The sequence below is a fragment of the Podarcis muralis genome, chromosome 15 (genome assembly GCF_964188315.1).
Source record: "Podarcis muralis chromosome 15, rPodMur119.hap1.1, whole genome shotgun sequence".
NCBI classification, from domain to species: Eukaryota; Metazoa; Chordata; class Lepidosauria; order Squamata; family Lacertidae; genus Podarcis; species Podarcis muralis.
This window is the reverse complement of record NC_135669.1, coordinates 36,440,639-36,467,911: the sequence shown is the minus strand read 5'-3', so window position 1 is coordinate 36,467,911 and position 27,273 is coordinate 36,440,639. Positions and strand designations below refer to the sequence as shown.

General features: G+C 48.2%; 1 protein-coding gene and 1 pseudogene across 1 annotated transcript in view; both read right to left on the bottom strand.

The window, feature by feature from the left end:
- Positions 1 to 668: 668 nt before the first annotated feature.
- Positions 669 to 27,273, bottom strand: part of CCDC92B (coiled-coil domain containing 92B) — a 30,910-nt gene continuing 4,305 nt past the window's right edge. The window contains exons 2-4 of the mRNA XM_028708718.2: positions 25,932 to 26,088; positions 13,115 to 13,162; positions 669 to 5,266 (exon numbers count right to left, since the gene is read on the bottom strand). Of these exons, the coding sequence (XP_028564551.2) occupies positions 4,503 to 5,266; positions 13,115 to 13,162; positions 25,932 to 26,088 (969 nt within the window). The 3' untranslated portion in view covers positions 669 to 4,502. The remainder of the gene's footprint in view (positions 5,267 to 13,114; positions 13,163 to 25,931; positions 26,089 to 27,273) is intronic.
- LOC114586004 (U2 spliceosomal RNA) lies at positions 5,260 to 5,360 on the bottom strand (annotated as a pseudogene).

Sequence of the window (27,273 nt, the reverse complement as noted above, 5' to 3'; positions counted from 1 at the left end):
TTGTTGCTTGCACTGATTTATTGCTAAAGAGCGGGTTTCTCCAGGGAAAATGCAGGACAAGGGCAAAACCACTCAGATCAGTGCCGAGAAGGGACAAGTGGAAGCCCAAAGGCATGTAGAAGTTCACGCATGCAGAATATGTAGCAAAACAAACTAAGGGGTCAGCCCCCTCCCAAGAAGAATCCAGTGGAGACTGAGCATGCCAGTGGGCATGGAAATCTGTCAGGGCCCCCATCTGCACTACACATTTAAAGCAGTTTTACACCCCTGTAAACAGTCACAGATGCTCCCAAAGGACTGCTAAAGGTAAAGGTAAAGGTACCCCTGCCCGTACGGGCCAGTCTTGACAGACTCTAGGGTTGTGCGCCCATCTCACTCAAGAGGCCGGGGGCCAGCGCTGTCTGGAGACACTTCCGGGTCACGTGGCCAGTGTGACAAGCTGCATCTGGCGAGCCAGCGCAGCACACGGAACGCCGTTTACCTTCCCGCTAGTAAGTGGTCCCTATTTATCTACTTGCACCCAGGGGTGCTTTCGAACTGCTAGGTTGGCAGGCGCTGGGACCGAACAACAGGAGCGCACCCCGCCACGGGGATTCGAACCACCAACCTTTTGATCGGCAAGCCCTAGGCGCTGAGGCTTTTACCCACAGCACCACCCGCGTCCAAAGGACTGCTAGAAGACCCTTATTTCCCTCACAGAACTATAATTTCCAGAGGTCCCTTAGGAAGAGGAGTTGATTGTTAAATCTCTCTGGAAACTGTAGTTGTGTGAGCGGAATGGGGTGACCTCCAAACATTTCTCAGCACGCTTAACAGGCTACTATTCCTAGGAAGGGACACGGGTGGTGCTGTGGGTTAAACCACAGAGCCTAGGACTTGCCGATCAGAAGGTCAGCGGTTCGAATCCCCACAACGGGGTGAGCTCCCGTTGCTCGGTCCCTGCTCCTGCCAACCTAGCAGTTCAAAAGCACGTCAAAGTGCAAGTAGATAAATAGTTACCGCTCCGGCGGGAAGGTAAACACCATTTCCATGCGCTGCTCTGGTTCGCCAGAAGCAGCTTAATCATGCTGACCCAGAAGCTGTACGCCGGCTCCCTCGGCCAATAAAGCGAGATGAGCACCGCAACCCCAGAGTTGGTCATGACTGGGCCTAATGGTCAGGGGTCCCTTTACCCTTACCTTATTCCTAGGAATCTTTGGGGGAAGTGGTACGATACTGCTTTAAACATACCGTATTTTCCCGTCTATAAGACGCCCCCATGTATAAGACCCCCCCTCTATTTTGGGGGATTCAATTTTAAGAAAATGAGGGGAAATGGCCCAAAGTTGTTGAGCTTCTCCCCCCACGCAGCTGTGGACAGGAAACACTCCCTACATCGTTTCCCGCATGCAGTGGCATCGGGGGAAGTTGTGCTCCCGCCAACCGGCTGGCTGGCAGGCGCACCGCTTCTCCCCCCCCCATGCCACTATCCGTGTATTGGACGACCCCAGTTTTTTTACATGATTTTTGAGTCAAAAAACCTCGTCCAATACACAGAAAAATACAGCATATTGTGCAGCTGATTCTCAGTGGCAGGGGAGGAAAATAACGGAATGGAGTATCCTGGAAAAAGTCATTGCTGAATGGCTGGAATCCTAAAAAGAATATCACTTCCTACTGCAACATTTTGCTGCAGGCCCCACTTGCGTTCCTAGTATTTCATTCATTCATGACCTCTCTCCCCCACATTTGCTCTGCGGGTACATTGTAAGAGCACTTTGGATCACTGCCTTGAATAAGCACAACGTCGCTATGGAAGCAGATGAGCAAAACTTGTAAGCAAAAACTTGTAAGCTAAACTTACACACCGTACATGTTAAGCACCTCCCCACCCACCCTAAGAATCCTGGGAACTGTGGTTTGCTAAGGGCGCTGGGAGTTGTAGCTATGTGAGGTGTGAACTATAGTTCCGAGGATTCTTTGCAGAGAGCAAATGTGATTTCCGTGCATGGCGGGAATGCAGCCAAGCACATGAGCATGGACACGGACGGATGCGTATTTTTAGACCTCGGTGGCTTTCCCAGAACTCCTGAATTCCTGAATTCCAAGCCATACCCTTTCAACCGTCTTGATTGTCATTCAGCAGCCCATCTTCTGCCTCAAAAGGTAAAGCGATCTGTCGACGAGAATTTGGAACCAAACCTCTCCGTCTCAGAACTCCATGGAAGATGGTGGAGTTCTAGCCTAGACTGAGGCTGGTTGATTTTGCCCCGTTCACTCCACTTCAGTGAACAGGTTGCTGTGCAATTTTTTTGTCTCTTCCTACACATGGCTGCATTGCAGGGGGTTGGACTAGATGGCCCTTAGGGTCCCAACTCTACAGTTCTATGATTCTATGCGTGCATATCCAACCCCTCCCCCTCACCATTATGCTGGATAGGCTTTCAGCACCCTAACTTGGGAGGCCAACCAAGGCTGGAAAAATCCCCAGTCCTTCATGATTTGGGCCCCCAAACATATTTTTGAAAGACAAAAACCAAAAACCTGAATTATTCCTCTCGGGCAGGTCAGTACTCAAATTATTGGAGCGGGAGACAGGAATGCATAAGCTCCACAGTCAACTAAATTCTACTCGGAGTAGAGCCATTGCAATTTAAACTGAATTACACCCATTCATTTCAATGGATCTGCTCTGAGTACGGCTAATGTTGGATGCTCCTGTTGGCTCCCCTTCAGTTTTACCCAAATCATGGTCCTCTTGTGGTCATCTAGAAATAGTCACCAAAGGCCCCTCTATCATTTGAGCACTGAGCAGATACTTTAAATTGAGCTCTTAGTATTGTGATGTTAGAATCAAGGAACTGGAATGCATAGATACATACCCCTGTGTTTATGATTCAGCTTTTGCCCTAGACAAACATTTGTCCAAATTCAAAACTTGGCCAAAAAAGAAAAAAAAGGGGGGAAAGAACCCTAAACCCAGAATTTAAGATTGGCTTGAAATTCAGATTTCACTTTCAAAATCTCCCCATTTAACACTGGGTGTGCCTAGGAATTAGAAGCATCTTCCCTGCCTGCAGAGTGCAAAAGCAAAGAGAGAAAAAGAGGAAGACCACAGATGGGGAACTGGTGGCCGTCCAGATATTCAGCTCCTATAATCCCCAGTTGATGATCAGGGAGTTGTAGTGCAGCAACATCTGGAGGGACACAGCGTTCTCAGCCTTGCAGGAGAGACTTAAGACTTAGGACTAATCTACACTGGTGAGTTATAACGTTAAAAATGTGTTATAAAAATGTGACACCAGAGGGCGCCATAGAGCAGCGAACTTTCGCCAATGGGAAATTGCATTGGGAGCTATATTTTTAACAGCATTTTTTATAGCGTTTTCCAGATCAGTGTAGACCCAGCCTTAGTTAAATCCCTCCCCAAATACCTCTGAGGATGGATGCCTGCTATCGCATCCTGTACTGCACTATGGCCATTGGTACTTGCATTATGGGGGGCAGGGAGATAGAGGGCATAACCCCATTGGGCAGAACACCCCTCACAATTCTAGACAAAGCCTCCCCTGTAGCTTCCAAAAAATAGCCAAGGAGGCAGTCACAGAAGACCAATGGGCTAAAATCTCTCTGGCAGCCCTGTAAGTTAAGCCTGGGTATCCATCACAAATACTTTCCAGGATTTCAACTCTGGTATTATATTGTTCTCCTATACTTAAGCAGAACAATGGCCACCATTCATGTTTATGTTTTCTAGAGTTGCACTTTGTTGTCCAACCCCTCGTCGTGCGACCCCCCCAAAGGAGGTGGATTGAATGCTACTTTCTTAAAAGAATACCCTGCTCTAGATACTCCCCCCAAACCCACTCCCTCCCCAGCACATCCCATCAAAGCCCCCTCCCCAAACACTCTCCCATAACCAGCCTCTGAGGCCACCTTCTCTTTGAGCCAAAGGTATCGCAACTAGTGCTGAAACGGAAAAGAAAATCACACCCATTTAAGATGGGATGAATCGTACACATTCAGAAGAGTCAAAAACCCAGCTGCCAGCACCGAAGCATCAGTTTTTGCCGCTGACGCAGAGATTTCAGACAGCAGGCTTTCGAAGCTGATGTCAGAATTCGAAACGGGAAAACTAAAAAAGCAAACAAACGCAAAAAGCTGTTAATCTGAAGGCACGGAAACTTCAGGTTCAGTTCCTCGATCGTCTTTACCGAGACGTTGTGCAGTGCTTGTTGAGTCGTGTGGTGGCTACATTCACTGCGGCTCCGACCGCAATGTCCAAAACCACTCCAGCCTTGGCAGTTCCGCTGTTGTGGACGCCGTTCCCAACTTGGTAGACAAAATGGTGGCACCTACGAGGCCCCACAGCACTTCCCCTCGAGACTACCTCTAATTTAGGGATGTACTTGAAAAGATCGGCCCCCCCTCCCCAGTGTGACCTCTTAAGAAAAGCAATTTCAAAATGGCTGCATGTGTCCCCCCCCTTTTCTAGCATATCTCTCTCGCTTGCCTGCCCCCTTTTAGTCAACATCTTTCGAAGTTTGGGGGCTGGGGCCGCTTCGCTTGCGCTGCTCCCCTTTGGAAGACGGCCGCGGCTTGCCCAAAGTCCTGGCGCCTCCGGAAGCTTCCGTTGGCTCCGAGGAGGCCTGCCGGGCGGACGACCTCATCCGGCTGCCTTTGGGGTCGCTTTGGTCGGCGCCCGCCTTAGCGGACAAGGCCGAGGCTTTGTGATGCTCCGCTCTCTGGCGGTGAGGCGGCGTGTGGTGCCGTTTCATGTACAGGAAAAGCGCCGGGTCGGGCATGGGCTCGACGTCTTCGAAGCTGCTCAGCCGGTCGCGAGGCGGAGGCTCCTTGAAGGCCCCCCTGCTGTGGAAGTTGCTGGAAGCCTGCCGGCGAGTGTGGGACTTCTGCGTCCGTTTCTTGGGCCTCGCCTCGCCGCAGGGCGGAGGGAGGAAAGGTTTCTCAGGGGGCATCTCGGGCAGGGCCTTCCCGCTCTGCCGGGAACTGTGGAGCTTCTGTTTGGTGGCGTGGAGCTGGAAGGAGAGGTAGGCAGCCGCCTCCGTCTGCTTCTGCAGCTCTGTGTTGAGGATGGTCACCCGGTGGCTCCTTCTCTTCAGTTCCTCCAGGAATTTCCTCTCTTTGTTCCTCAGGTTGGAGCGGAGGGCAGCCACCAAGCTCTCCTTGTGCCTCAGCTCCTTGCGCAGCTCCACGTTGTTCATCTCCTTCTCCTGCAGCTGGGCTTCCATGATCTTGCACTTCTCCTCCAGCTCCTGGTCAATGATGTCTGCATTCAAATAGAGAACATATCAAGATATTAAACTGAGAAGAACAGATACTACACTTGATCTTAGCCAAAAGGAAGCGCAAGGAGAAGGAAGGCATGTTCTACCACACGTGGTGGACGTGCAAGACAACAAAAGCATTCCTGGAAATGATATATATACATTGGTACCTCAGGTTAAGAGCTTAATTCGTTCTGGAGGTCCGTTCTTAACCTGAAACTGTTCTTAACCTGAGGTACCACTTTAGCTAATGGGGCCTTCTGCTGCTGCCGTGCCGCTGTAGCACGATTTCTGTTCTCATCCTGAAGTAAAGTTCTTAACCTGAGGTAATATTTATGGGTTAGCGGAGTCTGTAACCTGAAGTGTCTGTAACCTGAAGTGTCTGTAACCCGAGGTACCACTGTATATATAATGAGTTGGGGAAAAAAGTTTAAAATAACATTTCTGGGAAAAACCAGAGGCTTTTTGACTAGGAATTTTAGGTGCAGAGATACCAAAGGAGCAGAAACAATTGTTTATGTATGCGACGACAGCAGCGCGGACACTACTGGCCCAGAGATGGAAAGAAGAAAAAGTTCCTACCAGAGACGAATGGCTTATGGAGATGATGGACTATGCCGAAATGGCAAAATTGACCGGGAAAATCAGAAACCAGGAAGAGAGGAACTTAAATAAGGAATGGGGGGAAATTACAATTTGCATAAGAGAACATTGTAAGCAACTAAAAACTTTGGCAGGATTTGAGTAACGCTTGTAATATACTAAAAACTAAGGTAAAAACGGATTCTTTAAGAAAAATGGAGAAAATATGTGATGCAGTAGGAAAAGATTGAAAATGGAAACCATGGAAGGGTGGAGGGGAGTCTAAGGATTCAGGGAATCCTAAATGCTGGTGATGATGTCTAATGTTTGAATTTAAATGCATAGTGTAAAACTGAATAAAAAAGATTTTCAAAAGAAAAAAGAAAAAGGTCTACATTCAAGAGAAAGGGAGAGGCTTTTGGGCTTTCTTTTTCTTAACTGAGATTTTTCAAGTGGACAAAAACAAGGGCAGACGAGATGCAGAAGACGTAACTGTGAACTTAGTCCTGGTGCTACTTGTGGATGCACAGAAGAAACAGAAAACCCAAACAATCATGAACAGGGAGGGGGGCAGCTCCTGAAGGCTGAGCCCTTTTGGGGGGGTCCCCAAATATATTTGGGCTATAGAAATATTTTTAAGTGAAATGAAAACAAATAATGCTCTACTGAGGGCACATCCACACTTTTGCTTTGAAAAGCATGGGGCTGAGCGGTTTCCTGCTTGACCCACACTTTCTAGATATGGGTCCAAGGAGTTTCCCCTTGTCCCACTCCTTTCCCTGGGAAAACCTGATCTTTAGTGCGGAATCAGAGAAAATATCCACCTGGAGAAAACACATTTTGCTCCACTTGATCACTGTCAAGAGCAGTTTTACCCAGGGGGAAGCAGATGGACAAGGGGAAGTGTGGATGAGTCCTGAGACCCTTCAAGATGTCCTCAGGGGAATCATAGTATTGCAGGGACCCCAAGGGTGCTTAGCCCAGCCCCCTGCAATGCAGGTATTTTCCAATGTGGGATGAAAAAGTAAGAACCATGGATGGGGTTGAGGTTGGACTAGATGTTCTCTCAAGTTGTCCTCCAACTCAAGGATTCTAGAAGATTGAACACTGAAGATTCTAGAACATTGAAGATTAACAACAACAACAACAACAACACCCCAGCCATCTCACTTGGTTGCCCCATTCACTTTGGGAGGCTTCCAACAAATATAAAAGCATAATAAAACCTCAAACATTAAAAGCTTTCCTATACAGGGCTGCCTTCAGATGTGTTCTATACGTCAGATAGTTGTTTATCTCCTTGACATCCGATGGGAGGGCATTCCATAGGGAAGGCAACACTGCAAAAAAGGCCCTTTGCCTGGATCCCTGTAACCTCACTTCTTGCAGTGAGGGAACCACCAGAAGGCCCTCGGAGGTGGAACTTCAGTGCCCGAACAATGGACAACAGTCCAAAGAACAGCAGTGGCTGAACAATGGAGTTGGAGCCACTCCTTTAGGTTTACAAGGACAAGGCCATTTAGGGCTTTAAAGGTCAGCACCAACACTTAGAATTGTGCTCAGAAATGTACTGGGAGCCAGTGCAGATCCTTTAGGACTCGTGTTCTATGGTCCCGGAGGCCGCTCCCAGTCATCAGTGCAGCTGCTGCATTCTGGATTAGTTGCAGTTTCCGAGTCACCTTCAAAGGTAGCATTGCAGTAGTCCAAGCAGAAGATAGCCAGAGCATGTACCACTCTGGCGAGACAACGCACAGGCAGGTAGGGTCTCAGCCGGCCTACCAAATGGAGCTGGTTGACAGCCGCCCTGGACACAGAATGGGTTTTCTGTCAATGTAGGCTGCAAAGCATGTGCTCTACCACCCTTTTCACTGCCCGATGACACAGTTTTTGGAGGAACGACTCCCTACAGATAGCTGCACAAGCTCAGTGCCTGGTGAGTAGTGTTCTTGTTGATCTTTGCCATGGACCTGTTTTGGCTTGCCAGACCGAAAAACCAGGACTGGCCCAGGCAAAAGACAGCTGGAGCGCACAGATCTGGTGTGCCTGCAGGATGATATCCAGTCTCCGAAGAAGAAGAAGAAGAAGAAGAAGGAGGAGGAGGAGGAGGAGGAGGAGGAGGAGGAGGTACTTTGCTTCCACTTCCAGCTTTCTTTGTTAATGCCTGCTAACACACCTCTCAGACACTGTAATGCGAAGACATCCTTGCCAAAGGATTAGCCATGCAAAAACCTGTCCAGAGGGCGTTCCAGTTTGTGGATTCCTTTCATTATTATTAATATTATTATTATTATTTCAACCCTTCTCTTACACGCAATGGCTTCCCAGCATTGCCTCTTCAGAGGCTTACAAGGAGCTCTTTGAGAGACGTGGATGTACACAAGGTGACAAGGGGGAAGCAATGATTTGACTCATCATCAGTTTATTGTCCTATAAGATGTTGGGATAGCGGAAGCTGACATAGGCAAAGAATCCACAGGATGGGAGGCGGGCTCTCGTGTGGAATAGGGTTGCTCGTGAGTCAGTTGCTTGCAGATTCAAGGATGCTGAGGAGGAAATGAATTTGCTCCTCTTGATCTTCCCCTATCACCTCGCTTGCCCTCTTCTAGTTAGGAGTTTAGAGAGCAATGAGTCATTCCGATATCCCATGTTGTCATGCACAGTCCTCACCTAGCCCAGGGATGGGGATCTGTGGTCCTCCAGAAGGTTCTGGGGCTACAACTGCCATCCCACCCTCCTGCTGACCATTGGCTAGATGCCACAGAGCGGTTGGATGCAGAGGAATGGCGGGAGGAGTCAGATGGAGGACCCCCAAGAGAAGAAGGCTCAGAGCTTGGGGAGCGGTGGTGGGACAACATTGAGTGGTCAGAGGGAGAAGACTGGGAACAGGAGGTGTCAGAAGAGAAGCTGAAGAGGTAGCAGGGCTTAGTGAGCGGGGAGGGTCTGTGGCAGAGAGAAGTCCAGAGTCAGAAGCTGAAGCAGGAGAGGAGAGAGGCCAAGAGGCAGAGATAAGTCTGGCTGGTGAAGAGGCATGGGTGTCTCCTCCTGCTGCTGCAACAAGCTCCCCTACCCGCTGGTCTCCCAGTACCAGGAGAGACATGAAGAGGGCAGAGGAGAAATTAGCTCCATGTAGGCGCAGTCTAAGATTGCTTGGGGAAAACCCTGGAGAGGAGGGGACTTAGGCAGCTGCGGGGAGGCAGAGACCTTCAGTCTCAGCAACTGCTTCATGGGGAAAAGACCTGCCGGACATATGTTGCTGTGTTCATTAGGCCCGACACACCTGTGCAGATCTTGCTTTTGCTAATAAAGAGTTAACGCCAACTGGCTCAGTGTGGTTTCCTGCTGGCTCGCTCCTGTCACCATGCTGGGGCTGCTGGATATGGGAGAATCCAGCAACATCTGGTTATACATCCAATATAAAGGTAAAGGGTAAAGGGACCCCTGACCATTAGGTCCAGTCGTGGGCGACTCTGGGGTTGTGGCGCTCATCTCGCTTTATTGGCCGAGGGAGCCGGCGTACAGCTTCCGGTTCATGTGGCCAGCATAACTAAGCCACTTCTGGCGAACCAGAGCAGCACACGGAAATGTCGTTTACCTTCCCGCTGGAGCGGTGCCTATTTATCTACTTGCACTTTGATGTGCTTTTGAACTGCTAGGTTGGCAGGAGCTGGGACCGAGCAACGGGAGCTCACCCCGTCACAGGGATTCGAACCGCCGACCTTCTGATCGGGAAGTCCTAGACGCTGTGGTTTAACCCACAGTGCCACCTGTCTCCCTCTATACATCCGATATACAAATTTAATAAATGATAATAATAAATAAATGACATCTGGGTGGCCACAGCCTCCCCACCCCATGCCTAGTCTTCCAGAGCAGGGTGAGGAAGAAAGGAAGCTGTCTCAAACAGAGCCTGGCCACTGGGCCCATCTAATTCAGTATTGTCTACACTGACTGGCAGTGGCAGGAAGATTCTTTTTGCAAATAATAAAGTCGTATAAATAAATAAAGGTATTCTCCACCAATGAGCTCCACCATTACTGGGAACAAAGCTTTCGCATAGTCTTAAATGAGCCAGACATTTGCATGTGCTGGTGGGACCGAACAACCTCCATATTTGCCTAGAATCATAGATTTGTAGAGTTGGAAGGGGCTGGGGTGTGTGTGTCCTCAAGTCCAACTGTCTGCAGGGCAGGACTCTTTTGCCCAATGTGGGACTCGAACCCACAACCCTAAGATTAAGAGTCCCACACTCTTCCGATGGAAATAAATAAAATCGTGCCCTATCGCAAAGAAACGGTCCTTCGAGTTCTGCTCTTTGGATGCTTTTAGGGACTGGGACATCTTTTCCAGAAAGGCAGTTATCAAAGGCCGGTTTCTGAGGGCTGGCTGAGGTTGGTGGGGCTGCCCTTGATGACCCCTAATGGGCTGACTTCTGCTTTATCTGAACCTACAAAGGGCAGCTGAGGACATCAAGGCGCACCGGATACGTTTCGCTCTGTGCTGTTTCCTCCTCCAGGGTGTGGCAGAGAAGGAGGAGAGGCTTTTTTCGGAATCGGCCACTCGCTTCTCTGCGTTTGCCTTCCACCAGCATTCCATTCGCCTGAGACTTCCTGCTGCCGTCTACGCCTCAAACGCCTTTGTTGTGCCACTTGCAGCCTCGCCTTTTGCCTCTGGGGCCGGGGCGAGGCCGCCAGACGCTCTGCAGCTCCACCTCGCTGTGATAAAAGAGCTGCTCCTGGCGATAAAGATCTTGGGACCTTTTCTCTCTCCCCTTCATCACTCGGCAGCCAAGGTTGCAGGACTACAATTCCCATCATCCCTGACCACTGGTCCCACTAGCTAGGGATGATGGGAGTTGTAGTCCAAAAACAGCTGGAGACCCAACTTTGGGAAACACGATACTGAGCTAGATAGAACTACGGTCAGATATAAGGCAGCTTCCTGTCCTCCTATTGGTGGCTTTGTCACTTGACCACGAAGGCCACTGCTGGTTTGGGGTTTCAGCAATCACAAAATCATAGAATTGTGGAGTTGGGACCTCCTGAGGGTCATCTAGTCCAACCCCCTGAAATACAGGAATCTCGGCTAAAGCATCCATGGCAGATGGCCATCCAAACTCTGCTTTAAAACCTCCAAGGAAGGAGAATCCACAATCTCCCAAGGGAGTCAAACAGCTCTTACTGTCAGACATAGGTGCCAACTCCCAGGGGCTGATGCAGTAGAATATTTTTCTGGACGGGGCTGAGCCCCCTCAATATTCAGAGGATGTTGCCCCCCCCCCAATCCTCTAGAGAAGCTGGCACCTCTTGCTGTAAGAAAGTTCTTCCAAATGTTCTCCTTTCTTGTAACTTGAAGTCCTGGGTTAAAGTCCTACCACCCAGAGCTGGAGAAAACAAGGAGGTGCCATCTTCCATGTGACAGCCTATTAGATATTTGAAGATGGATATACAAATGTAAGAGAGAGAGAGAGAGAGAGAGAGAGAGAGAGAGAGAGAGAGAGAGAAAGTGTCGGATACTCTAATGATCACACCGATCCTGGGCAAGAAATATGGGCGATGTGCAAATAATGAATGTCATGGAATCCAATCTGGACCACTGATCCAAACATCTTGACTTCTTTTTCCTGTGCACCCACGCAGTGGGAAGCGGTGAGGAAAGAAGGCTTCTGAGTACCCAATGCCAGCTTGTTCAGTCTGAAGACTTTCAAACAATACCCGTAAACATCATTGGTAAAGAGCGAAACTAGGCCAGGCCAGAAACCGAGACGGCAAAGCGGAATAATAGTGGAATCCTTGGGAACTGTTCCAAGCCTAGAAGGGAACGTCAATCACACGCTCACTCAGCACCCTCTGCTGGCCGCACTGTCGCTAAGAATTAGGACTTGGTCGAAAAGCATTCACCCCTGGGAGAGCTGGGGAAATGAAACTATTTTCAAGGCCTTGGGTTTTAGCCACGGCTTTTTTTTTCCAGCTGGAACTCAGTTCTGGCACCTCTTATGTGGGTGCCATTGTCATTATAAGAGAACAGAGGAGGAGTTCACGGTGAGTTCTGGCACCTCTTTTTCTAGAAAAAAATAGCACTGGTTTTAGCCAAAGCTAGTCGGAGGGACGCGGGTGGCGCTGTGGGTTAAACCACAGAGCCTAGGACTTGCCAATCAGAACATTGGTGGTTCGAATCCCCATGACGGGGTGAGCTCCCGTTGCTCGGTCCTTGCTCCTGCCATTCTAGCAGTTCGAAAGCACGTCAAAGTGTAAGTAGATAAATAGGTACCGCTCTGGCGGGAAGGTAAACGGCGTTTCCGTGCGCTGCTCTGGTTTGCCAGAAGTGGCTTAGTCATGCTGGCCACATGATCTGGAAGCTGTATGCCGTCTCCCTCGGCCAATAAAGCGAGATGAGCGCCGCAACCCCAGAGTCGGCCATAACTGGACCTAATGGTCAGGGGTCCCTTTACCTTTTAGTCCTACTCAGAGCAGGCCCATTGAAAGGAATTTTTTATTTTATTTATATCTCACTTTTCTCCCAGTGTGGGATGCAAAGTGGATCTTAGCATGAAACAGATACAACGAAGAACATGCAATAAATATAGATGTTTTAAAAATAGCAAATAAGCACTGTTGTATCTCGGAAGTTGAATGCCTTGCGAGTCGAACGTTTTGGCTCCTGAACACCACAAATCCGGAAGTGAGCGTTCCGGTTTACGAACGTTCTTTGGAACCCAAACGTCCAACGGGCCTTCCACGGCTTCTGATTGGCTGCAGGAGCTTCCTGCAGCCAATCGGAAGCCGCGCCCAGGTTTCCGAAAGTTTTGGAAGTCGAATGGATTCCGTTCGACTTCCGAGGTATGACTGTAGCCCTATAAAAAACTGCACTGGAAACACTTAACAACATTTAAAAGCATACACACACAAAAAGACAACAGCTAGCTAGGGGCCAAAGGCTCATTGGTACAAAAAAGGCTTTGTCTGGTGGTGGAAGGAAAACAGGGATGAGGCCAGCCTGGTCTCCTGTAGAAGGTTAAAACACATTATTAAAGTTAATATATATATATTTTAAAGAATTAGCACCGTGGCCTCTGAGGGGTAGTGGCTTTCGAGGGAGTCAGGCAGAGAGGCATCTTTTCTCACCTCCTGCTACCAAACCCTTTTAACTGGAGAGTGCGGGTTTTGAATCTGGGACAGAGCTATACAAATGCCTCGTCTGCTTTTTGAATCATAGATGAAGAGTCCCATGCTCTTAACTATACCTCACCCACAAAGGGGGCTTCCTCTTACCTTGCTGGCTGGCTTCCAGTTCCTTTGTTTCAAGATCATGAGTCAATTCTAGAAGAAGAAAAGAGATCATAAGAACATAGAAACGTAAGAGAAGCCTGCTGGCTCAGTTCAACGACCTGTCTAGTGTAGCACCCCGTTCTCACAGCGGCCAACCAGATGGGATTTGTGAACTACGAACCCCGAAATCTGGGATCCCCTCCAACTTCGTGCCAAAGTTTTGCAGTTGTTTTGCAGCGTTTGCAGCAAAAAAAACCCCCACCCCCATGTTTTGCAATGTAACCACTCTGGGTGGCTCCCAACAAAATATTAATTAATTAATTTTTTAAATGAAGAAACACATTGGGTGGCTCCCCACAAAATATTTTATTTTTTAAAAAATGAAGAAATACATTGGAAAACAAAAAGAAACCACAGTGCTTGCTTTAAAACATAGAATGCAACCACTTTATAATATGATCATGGGACATCCAGAAAGTCTTTATTTTGGGCGGGTGTGTGTGTGTTATTGGGTTCTTGTTTTTATTTTGATCATATATACATTGTGGTTTTATATGTTGGTCTTTTCTGTGAACCACCCTGAGACCTCTGGGTATAGGGCGGTATATAAAAACAACAACAACAACAACAAATAAACAACACAACTACATAAGAATATGAATCACTCCCAAAATATAATTATAAACGAGCCCCTTACATATGTGCCTTAAGTATGTACGTAAAAAAAATCATTGAGAGGTGTGAGCTTGCATTGTTGGGCAATCTCATTTATTTTAGGTGTAATTTGAGCCAAGCCAACTCTCATCTCCACATCAACACAAAGAGGCCTTTCTCTTTTCTTATCATTCACATTTGTCTGAGTTGAAAACCCCTGTTCAGAACAAGGTGTTGTGGGGAACTGCAGAAGAATAGCCAATGCTCTTGAAATGTTTAAATGTTTCTTTGATTTCCCCTTGAATTTTCCTGCCACATTTGCCATCCTCTCTTGCCACACCAGCGCTTCACTCATTGAGAACCACTTCTCTAACCACTACGCCACACTGCCAAATAGCAAGGTCCAAGCTGAGGTGGCGAGGCCAAAGGGATCGCCCTTCCAGATCTGCTCCTGCGCCCTGAGTGCCTTGGATTTCATGCTGCCAGATTCCAAATCAAACTCAAATGCTGGCTGTGCAAATTGAAGGCCGTTTCGGCCTGATTAACTCCGAGAAGCTGAGGCAGGCCCAGAAGTGGGGCAGAAATGCATGCTGGGAGAACACTCAGTCTATCTCCTTCCTCTCTTGTAAAACCAGGCCAGCCCCAGAGGTGGTTGCATTAGAAGGGCAAACAGCACTTTGCTTGGCAGCAAAGCATGAATCCCAGCGCACTCCATGCCAGACTTGGAAACCAATCCTTTTTCGGATGCCGGTTTCTCTGTGCGATGCAACAAACCCAGTTAAATTTCCAGGGAAATTCCAAATGGCGCTCTGTTCTGGCAGTGTGGCCAACAGCGTTCAATTAAACACGGTTTTGTGCCCTTTGATTGGACCTTAATGGCACAATCCTATGTAGAGACATGAATAGGGCAATGAGATTTACTCCATTGTAAGTGCATATCTTGAGAGTCCCATGGACTGCAAGAAGATCAAACCTATCCATTCTTAAGGAAATCAGCCCTGAGTGCTCACTGGATGGACAGATCCTGAAGCTGAGGCTCCAATACTTTGGCCACCTCATGAGAAGAGAAGACTCCCTAATGTTGGGAAAGATGGAGGGCACAAGGAGAAGGGGACGACAGAGGATGAGATGGTTGGATGGTGTTCTCCAAGCTACCAGCATGAGTTTGACCAAACTGCGGGAGGCAGTGGAAGACAGAAGTGCCTGGCGTGCTCTGGTCCATGGGATCACGAAGAGTCGGACATGACTAAACGACTAAACAACAACAACAACAAAGTGCATATCAGATTTCAGCCTTCTGTCAAGGCTCTGTCAAGGCTACGGGAAAGCTATTCCTTCCCTGGTTGCAACAAGAGCAGAGAAAACAAGGTAGAGTCCTTTTTAATCAGTTTTATCCAATGCTAATAGCGAGAGACAAAAGAACGCAACAAGCCTTAACAATGGCGTTGCTCCAAACTGGGTTCCTCCTCCCTCCTTCGTAGCAGCAGCACTTTCCCTTACGGTGGCCACCTGTGGTCAAATGTATCTGATTCTGTTGTTCCTGCACCTTTAATGAACGCCGAGTTCTGGGGGAAGGGGGATCAGAAATACTCTCCAGTGACAATGTGTCAGCTGGTTCCCCTTCCACATCTCCCCCCTTCTTCTAACACTTCCCAACCCTTCTGTTCGCCTGTCTCTGAGCTGTGACTTCCCTCAAACTCCTCAAAGCCCTGCTGTAATTCAATACTGCATTCCTCTCCTTCAGCAGCATCAGGAGAAGCGGGGGGGGGGGGGGGGGGGACGATCCCCACCATTCCTCCTCCTCTCTCCCGCCCCCTCTCGTCTCCAGTCCCTGACACCTTCATTTGCCACCAGGAGCAAGCCCCTCAACTGAGTGGTCTTGATGTCTACCAGCTCCATCTGGTACGCAGGCTGAGACCCTACCTGCCCGTGGACTGTCTCGCCAGAGTGGTGCATGCTCTGGTTATCTCCCGCTTGGACTACTGCAATGCGCTCTACGTGGGGCTACCTTTGAAGGTGACCCGGAAACTACAACTAATCCAGAATGCGGCAGCTAGACTGGTGACTGGGGGTGGCCGCCAAGACCACATAACACCGGTCTTGAAAGACCTACATTGGCTCCCAGTATGTTTCCGAGCACAATTCAAAGTGTTGGTGCTGACCTTTAAAGCCCTAAACGGCCTTGGTCCAATATATCTGAAGGAGCATCTCCACCCCCATCGTTCTGCCCAGACACTGAGGTCCAGTGCCAAGGGCCTTCTGGTAGTTCCCTCACTGTGAGAAGCAAAGCTACAGGGAATCAGGCAGAGGGCCTTCTCGGGAGTGTCGCCTGCCCTGTGGAACGCCCTCCCAGCAGATGTCAAAGAGATAAACAACTACCTGACATTTAGAAGACATCTGAAGGCAGCCCTGTTTAGGGAAGCTTTTAATGTTTGATGCACTAGTGTATTTTAATATTTTGTTGGAAGCCGCCCAGAGTGGCTGGGGAAGTCCAGCCTGATGGGCGGGGTATAAACAAACAAACAAACAAACATTATTATTATTATTATTATTATTATTATTATTATTATTATTATTATTATTAATGATGATGGTAGGAATGCCCTATTAAAAAGAAGACAACTCATGGTCTTGATTCAACAGGAACAAAGGGAGCTGCCTTCCTCCAAATTGGCCCATTGGCCCGTCAGTCCGTAGTGTCCACTCTGTGGTCAGTAGTGTCCACTCCGACTGGCAGCAGCCAGTCTAAACCTGGACCTTCTGCATGCAAAGCTGAGGCTCTGCCACTGAGCAAGGGCCCTTCCTTCTGACTCACGAGAAGACACTGTATGTTCATTGGGAAAGGGGACGCAGAGGGTGGCAGGTTCAACCCCCAGCATGTTCAAGTGGGACCAAACAAGAGCCTTGCATGGATCCCAGGACAGCTGCTGCCAGCCAGGTAGACCAGTGTCTATTCACACCTGCACTGACATCTCTGTGACCTGGGGGACGGAGGAGGCATTACTGCCTTCTCATAGGTGGACAGGACAGGTGGCGTAACAAACAGGTGGGACTGGACATAGATTCATAGAACTGTAGAGTTGGAAGGGTCCAACTCCACCAGGGCCAGGGCCTTTTCAGTGATGGCTCTGACCTGGTGGAAAGCTCTGTCCCATGAGACTAGGGCCCTTCAGGATTTAACCTCCTTCCATCGGGCCTGTAAGACAGAGCTATTGCACCTGGCCTTTAATTTGAATTCAGCCTGATCTTTTCTTTCCCTCCCCTTTCCTCCCTCTCCCCTTTTATGAAGTTCGCCCGCTCTGAGACCCCACAGCTAATTCTCCCCTGGCCTCCTCGCTTGCCCAAGTAGGACCAATTCAGCCAGCTAGCCCTGGTGACCATCTAATGCTTATTAGATGGATTTCCCCCAAATTGATTTCTGAACTTTGAATTTTATTGTTATTCATGTTTTTATACTGTATTTTATGCTGCTTTTACAATTAAGTGTTTTAAATTTGTTGTTAGCCACCCTGAGCCTGGTTTTCTGAACAGGGAAGGGTGGGGTATAAATAAAAAAATATATTATTTATTATTATTATCTTATATTTGTGCAGCTGGACATTCCTGCCTTAGTGCAGATCATGGTTTATGACATTCCCGGAGGCAAAGTTGGTGGCACCACAGGCTTCAAGTTGCAAGAAAGGAGATTCCTACTGAACACCAGGAAGAACGTTCTGATGGTCAGAGCTGTTTGACAGCTGGAGCTGGAGGTGGAGCCTGTGCCTTGCACTGTGGGGACTGGTGGGGAGACAAGGCAAGGGAAATTCACCCCATTAGGACTTTCCCCAGGACCCTCTTCCTTGGGCTCTCCTGACCCAGGTAGAGACCTCCCCAGCCCACTGGATCCTTCTCAGTGGTCATTTGTTGGCCCCTTGTCTCCTCTGTCCTGGCCTGGCCAGCTCCTGCTCCACTCAGAGCCTGTGACATCAGGCTGCTATTCATATCCAGTGTTCTAAACAAAGAACAGAATGAGCATTCTGCAGCCAGCCCCTAAAAAAGCACTGCATTCTTTGACTTGTACAACTCATGCAAGCGTTGCAAATTAAAGTTGCAGTTCAAGCACAATTGCTTCTTCTTTGTCCTGTCTCTTTTCTTCTGTTGCCGATCACAGAGCTGCAACAAATCAAAATTAAACACGGGCTCCTGCAAATCATTTAGTTGCAAAGAACAATTGAAACCACATGTCCCAACTGCCTCTGTTTACAGGGGTTTGTTCCAATTTTCTTTTACCGATCGTAGGTAGTTGTCCCTGTTTGGTCCCCATTGGGGAAAGATCGGATGGGTACCTTCTTCAGACTGCATCAATGTGAGCTGCAAAAAGTCACCACGCTGGAGTTTCCCACCTGCTCTCTGGATTCTCACTGGGGCGGAGAAGCTTAGAATCACAGAGCTGGGACTGCCTCAAAGGTTCACCTATCAGGGATGCTGTTACCAGAAACCCATTGCTCTGCTATCTCTGATAGGTGGCCATTTGGGCTCTGATTACGAAGGAGAGTCCACCACATTCAAGGCACTGAACAGCTTGCACCACCAGGAAGCTCTTCTAGATTTAATTGTAAATCAGCATGGCTAAACTGTGGCCCTCCAGATGTGGTTGGATTTCAACTTCCATCAGCCCCAGCCAAACTGGCCACTGTTTGGGGGTGATAGGAGCTGGAGTTCAGCCGAAACTCTGGAGCCATCCTTCCTCACCCCAGCCCTTGTGAGCTCAACTCCACCACGTCTGGCCTAAGGATGGGGTGTGTGTTATTCAATTCAATTCAATTTCAATTTATTTCACGTCCTCATTTTTCCAGCCTTATGTTCAGTTCTCCCCCTTTCTGTCCAATTTCTCTCTGTGTTGTTGTTGTTTAAAAAAGAGGACCTCATGACCTCACTAATATATGCATTCATGCACACTTTCCCTACTATATGCATTTTTGTAAACATTGTTTTATTGCAGAACTTCTATTGGAGAACTTTTGTAAACATTGTTTGGTTGGAGAACTTCGTTGAAAAATCTGCAGAAGCGAAAACGCCAAAGGACAGCTGCGTTTTGGTTTGAATTAGGTGGATGTGCCTTTAAATGTCAACTGAATTGAATTTCTTCCCTTTAGCTTGGACACGCAGAAGTGCTTTGAAGCAAAAGCAAGAACCACAGGTGAGTCTAAATCCTGGATCTCCCGTGGCGCTGCATCTATTTTTGTTCCTCAGTCTTTCTTTTCTAATAACTGAGCCTGATAGAACCCTGGAATGGTGGAGTTGGAAGGGACCACGTGGGTCATCTAGACCAACCCGCTGCAATGCAGAAATCTTTTGCCCAACGTGGGACTCAAGACCACAACCCTGAGCTTAAGAGTCTCATGCTCCACCAACTGAGCTATCCCAGGCCTTATTTGATGCCTCCAAAATAATTAATGGACTGCCATGAAATGAAGAACAATAGTGGAACAAAACTGGGAGGGGAGGAAGCACTTAGGGAAACGAGGAGGCCGAAAAAAGAACAAGAACTGTAATAGTTAATCGTTGTCTTTCTTAAAAATAAAATAGTTTTCATGTTGACTCTAACCTTCCTTGCTTGAGCACTGTGGTGGATCAATGTTGCTGGAGAACAAACCCCATGACCCCTGGCCATTGGCCATGCAAGCTGGGGCTGATGGAGGTCCAAGAACATCTGGAGGGCCACAGGTCCCCCCCCTTTGTGCTAGTCATTGCTGTGACTTTGAGACAGTGATCAACAGGGCTGAACCTTCACTTCCTCTCCCTCCCCCTCCCCCCCCGGATCCTCTGAGAATGAGATCAGTGGCGGAAACATGCAAGTAATGGACCAGGCACAGCAATTTCTGGTAAGCTATTCAAATCTCTCCTGCTATCCTATTGCAAATCAATACGGGCAGCCTTATGCCCACCTCCTCCTGCCTCGTTCCTGCAGCTACAGTAAAACTCCGCAGCATCTCTCTGGCAGAGATGGGCGAATCTGCCAATTCCAGTTTCTCAATTTCCCCCCAACATTATGTTCAGCTCTCCCCATTTCCACATCAGTTTGCGTTTTTCCAAGAAAACAGAAAGTCCTCATGAAAACCCACTAGCGTTTCAGGGCGACTCGTTCTCAGCACAGACAGTTTTGTATGCAATTTTAACTAATGTGCAGATTTTTTGAAACTCATAGAATTGCATGGAAGGGACCCTGAGGGTCATCTAGTCCAACCCCCTGCGATGCAGGAATCTCAACTATCTCAAAGCACCCATGACAGATGACAATCCAACCTCTGCTTGAAAGCCACCAAAGAAGGAGGGGTCCACCGACATTCCACTGTCAAACAGCTCTTACCAGCAAGAAGTTCCTGTTTAGTCAGAATCTCCTTGCAACTTGAAGCTGTTGGTTCGAGTCCTACCTTCCAGAGCAGGAGAAAACAAGCTTGTTCTATCCTCTGTGTGACAGCCCTTCAGATATTTGAGGATGGCTATCATATCTCCTCTCAGTCTCCTCTTTACCAGACTAAACGTAACCCAACTCCCTCAACCGTTCCTCATCAGACTTGGTTTCTAGACCCTCCCCTCTATACGTTCCAGCTTGTCAATATCCTTCTTGAATTGTGGTGCCCAGAACAGGAAACAGTATTCCAGGTGTGGTCTGACCAAGGCAGAATGAGCGGTACTATTATTTCCCTTAGCTGGCCAAATCCATTGCCCAATTCTGGCATTTCATTATGGCTTCAGAAACAAAACTGAACGTTTCAGCTGAGTGTTTTGATGATTAGCGTCTAAAGAAACACAGCCTCACGGTCCCTTTGTGTGAGACGTCCACTTCTTTTTTGTTCATGGCAATGCTAACTAAGGTTCCCATTTTACCTTCCCAGGACTACAGAAAGAATGGGGTGAGGAGAACTGGAAGCCTACATTTTCCGCCTAAGTTTAGGCAGGATGGGAGGAGGGCCAAGTTGCGCCTTTCGTATGTCAGGCTCATTCCAAGAAATGACTCATTCCAGAATTGTTAACAGCATTTATCTTCCCACAAAACCTGATACTGGGAAAGTGGGGATTACAAAGGACTGTAGAGTTTGGCCCTTTTTCTTTCTGGTGGCTACTCAGGGAACACAATTGTGTTTCGGAAATGACTCACACATGGGAGCCGGATGGGAGTCTTTGGGCTTAGAGGCTGACCGCAGCCATCCAGGCCTCTCTATCTGACTCACGGGGTGGGGGTGGGGTGGGGTGGTCCTCCCTAAGCTGCCCTCCCCAGCCATACAGTAGAACTGTAGAATTGTAGAACTGGAAGTGATCTTGAGGGTCATCTAGTCCAACCCCCTGCAATCTCAACACACAGTCCCCCACCCAATTTGAAACCATACTGGACCCTGCTTAGCTTTGCAGATGTGCTAGCGGTTTTATAGCTGCACCCCTTCTCCACAGACCCTACACCTCACCTTTTGCTTCACTACGATGCGTCCTTGCATTCTGATAATGGGTAGAGGACAGAGGGTGTTGTCTGAGTAAATTAGCATATGTGGCTCCACCCACATTTGCTCCTGGTCTTGCCCACCACTGGCATGTGGGCCCAGAAGGATGCCGGAAATGAGATGTGGCCATCCGGCTTAAAAAAAAAAGGGTTCCCCACCCCTGATGTAGAATAAGCTATTAGGTTTACAGCCTTGCCTAGCTTTTGAACCTGGGAGGCGGGTCTCCTCAGTGGAAGAAGAAGGGAAGCAGGATCCCCTAGCTGATCTCCATGCCACTAGGGAGCTGTCTGCCTATTTCCTGCACCTAAAATACCATGAACAACTTCCAGAGCAGCAAGGCAAGCAGAAGCAAGTGGGCTGACTTGGGGGTAGCACATTTGCTGTAACCGTGGGTCACTAATTCAACCCCCATCCTAAAAGGTTAATGCATTTGAGGCAGAAGGAAGGCATTAAGCAAGTTCAGTCTGCTTTGTTGGTACGACTGTGTCACTGGAAAACAAATATTTCATTTGGCGGTTCCATAAAAAGAAAATGCAGGTGGGCAAGACTCCTGAAGTAAGGGGAAAACAGAGCGACTTTATTTTGAAGTGTAGTCAAAGTGATACATCTCTTGCCTCTTTTTTTTTTTGGGGGGGGGAGCGAGTCAACTGAAGGTTTTCTTATGAAACTGGAGCAAAGGAGAGAGGATGGCGGAGGGGAAGCATCCACTCCTGTTTTGGCTTAGTCCTTCTCCTATACAATGCGTAACAAAGCTCTGATTGAAGGTTACAATTTTGAGCAGTGAGGAGTAAGTGTATGCTTAAGTCTTCCAGGCTTAGTTGTTTTCCTTCACTAAATCACCCCCAAGATTCCTTTACCACTAACAAGAGAGCAAATGCCTACCTGCGGCTCAGCCAAAAACTGCTGAAGCAACATCACCCACCTTTCCTTGGGAGGTCTCCAAGGACCTGAAGCTACCTACCGCTGGACAGTAATATATGTCCTCCCTAGGAGCTCTCCTAAGTCCTGAAGTGGCTCACCCTGCCTACTGCCTAGAGAGCAGCAGTTCTAAGTACAGTGCTACCTTGGGTTACATATGCTTCAGGTTACATACGCTTCAGGTTACAGACTCCGCTAACCCAGAAATAGTGCTTCAGGTTAAGAACTTTGCTTCAGGATGGGAACAGAAATTGTTCTCCGGTGGCGCAGCAGCAGCAGCAGCAGCAGCAGCAGGCCCCATTAGCTAAAGTGGTGCTTCAGGTTAAGAACAGTTTCAGGTTAAGAACGGACCTCTGGAACGAATTAAGTACTTAACCCAAGATACCACTGTACTGTAGTAAGCAGGTTAAGCCTCTTCAGGACCTCGGAGAGCTCCAATGGAAGTCATACATACACTGTTGTCCAGCGGGTCGTAGAGAAGTCAACCATAAATATGTTTCTACCACAAGAGCACTCCAAGATCATGATTTGCTAATATGGTGCCCATGGGACAGAAGTCTTCTCTGGTGTTCACAGGGTCCTGCCCCTCTTATCCTACCCCCATTGAAATTGAGTGAGTTCAATACACAGGGAGTTTCAAAGTGTAGGTTGCTACTAAAAGATTGATTCTCTTACAGTTGCAGAACGAATATTATGGGGAACCCGTCACCGTGCCAGTTCCACAGATGGAAGAAGGTTGAGTGGGCATATGTTGGCTAAGGTGACCCTGCACATAAACTGGTCCCAAGCTTGTTAAAGCTTTATATTCTAACACCTTAAACTTGACCCAGTAGCAAATGGGCCGCCGGTGCAGATCTCTGAGAACAGGTGTTATATATGCTGACTGGGGCTTCACACCTGTCAGCAACCTGGCTGCAGCATTCTGCGCCAGCTGCACTTTCTGGGTCAAGTGCAAGGAAGAATGACTTAACCCAAAGCCAAGTTAATCTCCTCACTCTCTGTTGGCAATATTTTGCCTCTCGACTTTCCTTTCGGATTACACTTCTGGAACTTGAGCAGCAACCGAGGGATCTAAATGTTGGATCCACAGCTTCCTTTGTCTCTTCAGAAGAGACTTCTGCAAGCTGGCTGGATGCGCGGTTGCCCGCCCGTCCCCCACCCATGCGCCAAAACCGGTACAAATGAGATCACTTAACACTGATGCACATGGCACAGGGCTGAAATTAATCCTCTTTGAAGAGGAGGAGACACAGGGGGTTTAATGATGGCTTTGTAACACACAATGTACTTTGCCCCTCCCCCACAGTGGCTCCCTCCCACAATCTTGGATCAGGCAAAGGACTGCTGGATTAACAAAATGCTCACACTCATATGTTCCCCTCCCCGCCCCCAGGCTTTTGTCTATTGTAACTCAAAACACTGTTTAGTCGTCCACCCTAACAGAAAGGAACGTCTTAAACTGGATTGCATTGAAATCAAATTTAGCCCAACCATCCTAATTACAATTCCAACTGCGTTTCCTAAAAGACAGACAGAGAGAGAATGTGGTAGAAAAACCTCTCTCTTTCATTCAACGTGTATTCCCAGAAGGAAACCAATTAGAGAACTGATTACTAACGTAAGCCACATTTGCACCATACATTTAAAGCACCGTGGTGTCACTTTGATCTGTCATGGCTTCACCCAAATGATTCTAGGGGCAGCAGTTTGATAAGGGGGCTGAGATTTGCTAGGAGACCCCTGTTTTCCTTACAGAGCTACAAATCCAGAAGAGGGAAGAGGAATTGACTGTTAGATCATTCTGGGAACTGTAGCTCTGGGAGAGGAATAGGGGTTCTCCTAACAACTCCCAGCACCAAACTACAGCTCCCAGAATTCTTTGGGGGAAGTCATGGCTGGTTAAAGTGGTGCCATAGTGCTTTAGATATAGGGTGTGAATGTGGCCTTACTCTGGCATCCTTGAAACCTTTCCAGGCAGCAGATTACACAATCTCCCAACACCAATGTGTTCAATTGCTGTCTGACTCTTAAAGGTCTTTCTCAGAAGCTGTTGGGTCTATGACCATAAACTTCTGGCTGTGTGTGCATACTGATGCTCTTTGTCAGGGATGGGGATCCAGTGGTCCCTCCAGATGTTGTTGGAATCCAAATCCCATTGCCTCTGACCACTGGCCATGCTGGCTGGTCCTGATGGGAGCTGAAGTCCCTTGGAGGTGGCGTGGAGGGAACGGTCAGATCAGGAGGGGTGGGGGGTGGGAGGAGCCTGGAGAGTTAGAACCAGATGACACCAGGGACAGTCCCAGTGGAGTCCAAAAAGCAATGCTGGAGCCCCAAGAAACTTTGGAGCCAGAGAGGGAGTTGGTGGGCACAGTGGCATAGCATGGGTTGTCAGAGCCCGGGGCCATGAGGAGCGGATGGGAAGGAGGGAAAGGGACAGAGTACACATATGCATTCAACTGCCTAGTGGTATCTGCATCACCCAGGAGATCGCCGCCGCAGAGATAGGAAAAGAAGAGTTGTTTCATTGTCTGGAGAGGCCACTTCCTGGTTTGCATGAAGAAGTCATTTTCAACAGAGCCCAGTGACAGAAGCAAGCAACTGTATTGAAGCAGCACCAGGTGTTGGAATTTTGTGTCCCTAAATTTTTTGGGACTCGGGCAACCACCCCATGCTATGCCACTGGGTGGGGAGGAATGCAAGGAGCTGCAGTTCAGGAGATGGTTTAAGCCCATTGTCAGGGAAAGACCTTTCCCCTGTGTTACCACCCTAGCCAGTTCCCTCCAGAGCCTCCTCTAATAGTAAGGTTTCTCCCTTGGAAGAGACAAGTTGGATGCTGAGCTGGCATTGACTCCCCTTCCTAGGTCCTGGAAATTCCAGCGAGAACATCAACCAACTCAGGGCTTGTACACACTTCTGCTTGCCCCATGCCTAGAAACCACGGGTCTGAGAGGTTCTAGGTTTGACCCACACTTTCCCTGGGAAAACCCACTCCTTACCACTGAATCAGAGCACACATCAACTCACAGAAAACCCGTTTTGACGTTTACTCTGATTCAATGGCAAAGTGCAAGTTTTTCTCAGGGGAAAGTGGTGGGACAAGTGGAAGTTGTGGATGAGCCTTCTGAGCGGTGCCTTGTCCAGTCCCGAGACTCCTCTTGCTTGCTGTGCAAACAGACTGTACCTGGCCTGTTCTAAAGGAAGGTGCAGCGGGCATGTTGCTGGTTGCATCCACTTCTTAGCTTGCCCATAAGCCATGCAATTCACCTGTAGTGCCTTTGAACCTTTGTCTTGCCGATGCACCATAGTGAATAAAGTCTGAACGATTTGGGCAGAAGCAGACATTGGAAATAAATTAAAAAATTGTCCAGTAGCATCTTAGAGACCAACTAAGTTTGTTCTGGGTATAAGCTTTCGTGTGCATGCACACTTCTTCAGATACACTGAAACAGAAGTCACCAGACCTTTATATATAGTGGGAGGGTGGGGTGGGGTTTTTCTCAGAAGGGTAGCAGGAGACGGGTGATTGACTCAGTGGGTATGGTAAACCTGTTGATGACTGTTAACAACTGCAATTAGTCCTACAGGAAAAAGCAAAGGATAGTATGCAGAGGTTGGTGTTCAAGATCTCCCTCCAGTCAGAGACAGGACACCCATAACTTCTGGAAGCCCACAACTCCCACCAGACCCAACCTGCATGGTCTGTGGGGTCAGGGAGCCTCACGAGACTTGGAGGGCCACCGGTTCCCTGCCCCACAACCCGCTCAGCTCACCTGTGCAGTGCTTCTGTAAGTGGAGGATCTCCAGGTGCAAATCGTGGAGGAGTTCCATCTGCTCCTTCTTCAAGAAGGCGATGTGTCTTTGCACACTTTGGATATGGTGCTCCAGGGACAGGGTCTCCATCGCAACACAGTTGTCAACCGTCAGAGCCTAGAGGGAATTAGACGTGGATTCATGAGTTGCCCTCACGGCAATAGTGGCTTGCGGCGGGAAGAGGGAGCTTCTTCTTCTCTCCTGCTACCCTGTCTCAAACGATTTCTGCAGGTTGATGTACTGAAAGACATTGGCTTTAAACAAATCAAGCAATTGATATATTTGAATATATTTGAACATTCCACCTGTTTGAATAAAAACAAATCAAACAGGCTGCTGTTCTTGCACAGAACAGTCGTAGGGTTGGAAGGGGCCACAGGGTCATCTAGTCCAACCCCCTGTGACGCAGGAATTTTTTGCCCAACATGGGTCTCGAACCCACAACCCTGAGATTAACAGTCTCATGCTCTGCCAACTGAAAACTATAACCTGGGAGACCAAGGTTTGAATCCCAACTCAGCCATGAAGTTCACTGGGTGACCTTAGGCCAGTCACCATCCCTTAGCCTAGCCTACCTCGCAGGGTTGCTCTGAGGATGGAATGGGGAGGAGGCGAACCATGTGCACCACCTTGTTCTCCTTAGCAGATAAAGGTGGTTTATAAATGCAAAAAAATAAATAAAACAAAACAGCTCTTTTTAAAAAATTCCAAATATGGTGTTTAATTAGACACTGAATGAGAAATCAAGATTATTCACAGAATTGTAGGTTAAGTGATTGACAGGGAACTGCCATCGGCTCAGATTCTGTTGAAGCAAGTCCCATTTTCAGCTGGCTTACACCTAGATATGCGCTCACAGAATTGCAAAGTGGCTTCAAAGCCTATTTATGCAACTCCTTCTGCTAGGCACTTAGCTGAATTTATTTATATAGTCATGGTATCATATCTGAACCAGCCTTGGAGTTTGACTTCTGATGGGCTTGCTTACAAACCCACATTTAAGATCCTTGGGATTGGAGGGCGTGAGACACAGGGCTACTTTGGTGGTGGCTCCATGTTTGTGGAACCCCTTCCCAAGAGAGATACATTTGGCCCCATCAACAAGGGTTTTCAAACAGGCCTTAAAAATCCATCTCTTTTGGTTTCCAGCTGAGATACTGGTCTGAATCTAGAAACAATTTAATGATAGTGTTGCAGGTGTTAAACCATTTCACTGTTTCAGTTAATGTTACACGAGTGCCCTGCTGCCACGTGAAACTTTTAAAACACCTATTTCAAATGACTAGATTTTTATTAGAATAT